General features: G+C 44.0%; 1 protein-coding gene and 1 non-coding gene across 2 annotated transcripts; one reads left to right on the forward strand and one right to left on the reverse strand.

The window, feature by feature from the left end:
- Positions 1-2,036: 2,036 nt before the first annotated feature.
- LOC103717340 (HSP20-like chaperones superfamily protein) lies at positions 2,037-2,922 on the reverse strand. The gene is made up of 2 exons (XM_008805677.4): positions 2,625-2,922; positions 2,037-2,545 (listed from the first exon to the last, which is right to left on the reverse strand). Exons 1-2 carry the CDS (start codon positions 2,764-2,766, stop codon positions 2,253-2,255), a joined length of 435 nt encoding a protein of 144 aa, XP_008803899.1. The 5' UTR covers positions 2,767-2,922; the 3' UTR covers positions 2,037-2,252.
- Positions 2,923-4,748: 1,826 nt separating this feature from the next.
- LOC113463401 (small nucleolar RNA Z247) lies at positions 4,749-4,888 on the forward strand. Its single transcript, XR_003387556.3, has one exon. It is a non-coding gene; the product is annotated as a small nucleolar RNA Z247 (small nucleolar RNA).
- The last annotated feature ends 1,502 nt before the right edge of the window (positions 4,889-6,390 follow it).

Below are 6,390 nucleotides of genomic sequence, written 5' to 3' on the forward strand. Positions count from 1 at the left end.
AGTGGCCTGGGGATGCTTGCCTACCAGAGCTGTGCTAGGGCGGTCGGGGGTGAGGATCTCTGCAGCCTGTGTGTCTTGCCCGAGTGTGGAGGAGTCCATCTACCATGTCCTCATCGAGTGTCCGCGGGCCAGTCAGATATGGTGTGCTGCCTCAGCCCATCCTATCCGGTGGTAGAGGTGGACGTCTACTGAGGATTTCTTACGATTTTTTGGAGGCTTCGACATGGGGATCTGTGAGAGAGGAGAGGGGGACTCGTGCTGCCTATTTGGCCTACTACTGTTGGCTAGATAGGAATGCCTGAATCTTCGAGGGAGTTAGTTCTCACCCGAGAGCGGTGGCGACCAGAGCTCTCTTGCACGCGGTGGAGATCACCGGCACTATTGAGGTATCACCTTCTAGGTTGGCCAGGGACATCTGGGGCCCCCATTTTGCTCTTGCAGCGTCTAGAATTGTGCTTGTTTTCTGGATGCCCCCACTCCCTGGTTTCCTTAAGGTGAACTTCGATGATAGTGAGACCGAGGACAGGAGCAGCGGAGGTGTGGGATTCATCATTCGGGACCACGATGCCAGACTAGTTGCGGCAAAGGGCCGACGGATCTTTGACTCGTCAGTGGTGTGTGCCGAGCTTCGAGCTGCCTGAGACGGTGTCTCCTATGCACGATGGACACTGGGCGCGGACCGCATTATTTTTGAGGGGGATTCGGCATGGTGATCGAGTGGATTCGAGGTCGAGGACACATAGCTGAGGATCGGCCACTAATCCATGAGTTTTGTAGACTACTGGGGGAGTGCGACTCTCACCAGGCCACGCACATCTACAGGGAAGCAAACGGTGCTGCTGACTAGGTTGCTTCATTTGCGGCTTACCACTCTGGAGGCTTTGTATGGACGGATAGTGGGGCTGTGCCGGAAACTTTATATAGTTCTTTATTTTCTGATTTTGTTGGCCGCATCCACACTTGCTATATGTAAGCCACCATAGTACCAAAAGAAGAAGAAGATGATGATGGGTTGTGCCATTGTGTGCCTTTCCAAATCCTTTTGCCAACTATCCTCATTCCTTAGGCTTTCCTTTGTCTTCTCTTGTTGCACTCTTCGATAAACAAATTCTAAACATTCTCAAATCTTCATTGGACATATTCATAAATCGAAGCAAGCAGAAATTTAAAAGATAAATCACTGATTTTGTTTCTTTTTTTTTTCGCTAAGGAGATCAAAGCCTATGGAATTATATTGCCACGATAGTCAAAAAGGAAACTGCTTTTAGCCAAGGAGCTCCAAATGGAAATCCAATTAGCCGGCTGATCCAGCTTCCCACTAAACATTAGCTACGTGAACGTCAAAATAGAGCTCAAAGCATACAAAATATCATGCAAGAAAAGGTTGAAACCATGAGGGAGCTAGATTATTTAATCCAAGTCACCACTATAACGGAGTCAGCAAAGGACTTCGATTACAGCCAACGAGTAGGTTTGTTGGTTCCCTCACAAATATGAAAGACCAAGTGTACTAGAAATAAGAGTTCAAAAGAAGCAAAACATCATGCAGCAAGAAGATGGAACCAGAGGATGAGATTGATTGCTTAATCCAAGTCCCAAAAGTGGGTGCGACGAAGTCTTCTTCAGCTCAATTCCAAGCTGCTAGCAATGTAGCTTAGCAATCCGAAGTGGGTGTCATCTCTTGCTTTGGAACATTCAGACTTTGATTAATAGCAATATAACTTTTCAAGCCAAGTACGTGTTTAGAGAGATTAACGGAGCTGCAGAGTGTATGGCTTCAGCCAATCATTTTAGAAGCACCCTACAAGTTGAGAAAAAGAAATTGCCCGAACTTGTTATTTTCAAATCTTACCAGAACTAAAACAATATAAATCATCGACGCTAAATCCTATGCATATAATGAATCCAATATAATCATGAATGATATACCCAGCTCCACTGCACCTTGCTATATATAAATTTTAACCCAATCCCCTGCTCTATTTGCCTCTGTAATATATTACCTTATGAGATATCCACAATCAAAGGAGGACATGTGCAAAAATCGAAATCAAATTTCAAATAGAAATGCGCATGAAATTTTACAACGACATCAACACAAGGACCATCAAAATACATCTTATTGTTCATCATCCGTACGCTGTTTCATTATAATTTATTATTTATGACACACAAGTTTTTTTTCTAACAAGCATTCATCTAGCTTTTTATTAGACAAAGACAAAGGCGACGAGATTGGGAAGGAGATTTGATCAGAGCTTGCTGGAGACGGCGATGGTCCTGGGCTTGGGCTTGGCGGGGAGGTGCTCCTTGGGGACGACGATGGTGAGGACGCCGTTCTCGACGTGGGCCTTGATTTGGTCGGTCCTCACGTTGTCCGGCAGCGCGAATTCCCTGTAGATCTCCCCCTTCCCCCTCTCGGCGACGTGCCACACTGCGTCCCTGGGCTTCTCCTCCTTCGCCGCCGCCGGCGGCGGCCCCTCCCCCTTGATGCTGAGGACGTTCCCCTCCTCGAGCTGGACCTTGATGTCCTCCTTCCCGTACCCTACATCATCCAGATCTCCAATAGCCCCAGAAAAAGAGAACCAGAGAAGAAAGAAGGAGAAGAGAAGGAGTTTGTTTACCTGGGACGTTGACCTTGAGGACGTGCGAGGAGGGGGTTTCGAGCCAGTCCACGGCGGCGGCCAACGATCCGGGCCATTCGCGGAAGATCGCCGGGCTCCAGAAGAGCCGCCGGAAGGGCTCGCCGAAGAACGAATCCCCCATTTCCTTCGTCTTCTTCTTTTTTTCTTCTTTCTATCGGGCGTGGATTTGTTTCGATTTTTATAGGGGTGGAGTAGTTTAATTGGAGGCTGAGGATGGAGGATTTGATTGATAGAATTAGGGGTGGAAACGATGATTCCAGAAGAAGAGGCGAAATGGCAGAACCTTCCGGAATCTATCTCTATCTTATCACTGCCATAACAAGTAGTAATATGGTAAGTTAAACAAACCAAGCTTGAGTTACTTAAATTAATTTTAAATCAAGACAAAATAAAAGAGAACCATCTAGATTAAATTTGCCTAGATCTAGTCGAGTATATATAGTTTAAATGATAGCTCAAGATTCAAATGAGACTTGAACCTTATTTGAATCTGAATCTATAGAAAAGCTTGAATTAATCGATCAGTTGGCAATCCAAGTTGAGGCCGGTTTGGATATTTCTATAAGAATATTCTAGAAATCTATCTTAAAAAGCTATCCTAATTTTAGCTTACAAGGCTATTGATTTGTAGGATGGAAAAAGAAAAATAAAAAATCTGGAGAGGATTTTGTTGTTCCTCTCGCATGATCAGGTTGCTGGAGTTTTTTAATTTAAATGAGCTAAATTATTTGATTTGGAAAATCCAATCTAATTCTGCTAGATTTCTCAAATAGATTCTTGATTTTTGCTTAATGAGCAAGAAAAATATATGATAGAGCAACAATCCTTCATCTTCACCCATCTCATCACCTATCACCACCTTAACCCACCAGCTCCAAAATGGCCTCAATGCCGGCAAAGCCCATCATTCTTCAGCATTCTTTTTGCCCCATCACATCCCACCTTTTTTTTGTATGACTAGGATTCTTTGGGGTGTGGCTGGTGCACTGTAGAATGTTGTGCATCCTTGAATGGCTACCATGAAAAAAATGAACGACCATCAAATAACACATACTATGTATGACATGACACACGCTTATAGACTGTCTTGTTTGATGGCAGCCATCTAAGACTACACAGCATTATGCAATGCTATGTGTGCACTGTGGAGGATCCTTACTCCTCTTTGTAACCTTTTTCACCTTCTTGCCCCGTCGAGGCCTACTCGCCTATTTTGAAGCCCGGAACAAAGTCCATGATCTAAAGGGAGAAACGTATGTCAGGTTAAGCGGATTGCACTAATACTTATGTCATTGTTGAGTCTGGCGTATCATCTCCTCCCGCACATTGTTGTGACCTCCTTCCCTAGTTGCAACAGCCTCTGTTACCCAACCAACCAGGTTAACAACTTCTGTTTTCCTATGTTTATCTGAACCGTTTTGTATCACTTATATATTGGTACTGTAGATGACCACGGGAATACAATCGAATATCTTTTCCCTCTCTGAAACGTCTTATTCTTTCTCTAAAACTCTTTTCCTATCGTCTCTTCTCAACCTGGGTTCAAGTCTTTACATGGTATCAAAGCTACCATAGACAAACGTCAAGATGTCGATCTCTAGGCAATCGTCTTCCCAATCCTCTCCTGACAATATCGTCTCTACCTATCCTATCTTCACGGCGATACCTCACACTCACGGTAAAACTCACCCGTAACAACTTTCTTCTCTAGAAGGCTCAACTGGTCCCATACTTCCGGGGTCAGGACGTGTTTGGTTTTCTTGATGGATCTATCAGAGCTCCATCTCCTTGGCTACTGTCTTCTTCAACTGATGAAGTGGAGAGTACACGAGTGCCCAATCCCGCTTATCATCAGTGGGTTAAACAGGATCAACTCATCCTCAGCCCTCATGTCTTCTCTTTCTAAGGGTATCCTGGCTCTGATCATTGGCTATACCACTTCCCATGAAGTCTGGCAAGCTTTGGAGAAGAGCTTTGCCTCACATTCCCGTGCACGTGCACGGGTGGTGCAATTATGGCAAGTCTGAAGAAAAGTAACCTCTCTATTGCTGAGTACTTTGTAAAGTTAAAGAAGCTTTCCGATGAACTTGCCTCTGCCGGCCATTCCTTAAGTAATGTTGATATTGAAAGCTACTTGCTTGCCGGTCTTGGATCCGATTATAATCCTTTTGTTACAATGGTTACTACTCGACTTGATTCTCTTTCTCTTGAGGAACTTTACTGTCATCTCCTCACCCATGAGTCATGTCTTACACACAACAATCAGCCTTTCTCTCTCGCTGATATTACTGACCCTTCGGCGAATGTGGCCACCCGGAATTCTTCCACTCTGTTTCGTAGTCATGGACAAGGTAACCGTGACACTACCTCCTCCTATCGTTTTCGGGGGCGCGGAAGCAATCGTGGACATGGTGGTCGCTATTCACAGACCTCCCAGTGGGTACCCAGGGTCTCATACCCCTCCTCGTCCTGTTTGTCAAATATGTAATAAAACAGGACATAGTGTCTTGCAGTGTTATCGTTGTTTTGATCCTTTCTTGCAAGACACATCTAGCACTCCTGGTACCTTTTAGCACTCAGCCCATGCTATGGTGGCTGCTTCTAATGTCTCTCATCCCCATGACTGGCATCCGGACACTGGTGCAACCCATCATCTAACTGCGGACGTCAACAATCTTACACTTCAGAACGAGGAGTACTCCGGCAATAATCATATTCAAGTCGGCAATGGTGCAGGTTTGCATATCTCCCGTGTTGGCTCTTCCACCATTTCCACCTCCCGAACCTCTTTTCTTCTTGACCAACTTTTCTTAGTCCCTGATATTCAAACGAACCTTTTATCTGTTCAGCGATTTGCTCGTGATAATAATGTTTACTTTGAATTTCATGCTTCCCATTTCGTGATTAAGGATTACTTGGGGAACACCTTGCATCGCGGCCCTCTGCGTGATGGTCTCTACTGCCTCTCCCTTCCATCCTATCGTACTCTGAAATTGGCGTTCACTGGTGTCCGCGTCTCCATCCATGGCTGGCATCGCCGACTCGGTCATACTGCCTACCCCATCGTTCGTCAGGTTCAAGTCTTTACAGTCATCATGGAGAGTTGGAGAACCTTTTAGTGAGAAATTTAGGGATGCCAATGGAGGACTTAAAAGCCAACATGGGCCTGAAAAATTCAAGCCTAAAGTGGTCCGGGCCTGACTTAATTTAAAATGTTTGGTAACATAAATTAAGTCCTCGTTGAGCATAGTCCAACCCAATGATAGATGATGGATTTAGCTTATTTCTTAATTGTAAAAAAGGGTGCCAGTTGTGAAGGTATTCATAGAATTTATAAAAGTGTGCACATAAATAGTAGATTTGCAAGAATATTTATATAATTTTGGATATTTAGAAGTGTTTATATACAAAATAATTTTTATAAATAATATATATATATATATATATATATATATATATATATATTTCTTCTTTTTACCATGTTGTTTTTATTTTTAAAATAAACAAATAAATAAAAAAAGAGGAATGATCCTCTCTTTCTATGGTGCGAACCATGGTTGAAATAGTTGAAAGGGTGTCAGCCCCACTACGCCCACTTTATTCTCCCTCTGGAGAGATGGATCAGCTGAATAATTGCACGCAGGAGAGCTGGATATACTGAAGATACACTCGCTTTATTTCCACCATGCACATCCCTTTAAAGCATTCAATGGTGGCATGCCACTTTCCAGAGGAGTACCAGTAT

This window comes from Phoenix dactylifera, chromosome 18 (genome assembly GCF_051530095.1).
Source record: "Phoenix dactylifera cultivar Ajwa chromosome 18, Ajwa_hap1_PhDact_Kaust_v1.1, whole genome shotgun sequence".
In the NCBI taxonomy this organism is placed as follows: domain Eukaryota; kingdom Viridiplantae; phylum Streptophyta; class Magnoliopsida; order Arecales; family Arecaceae; genus Phoenix; species Phoenix dactylifera.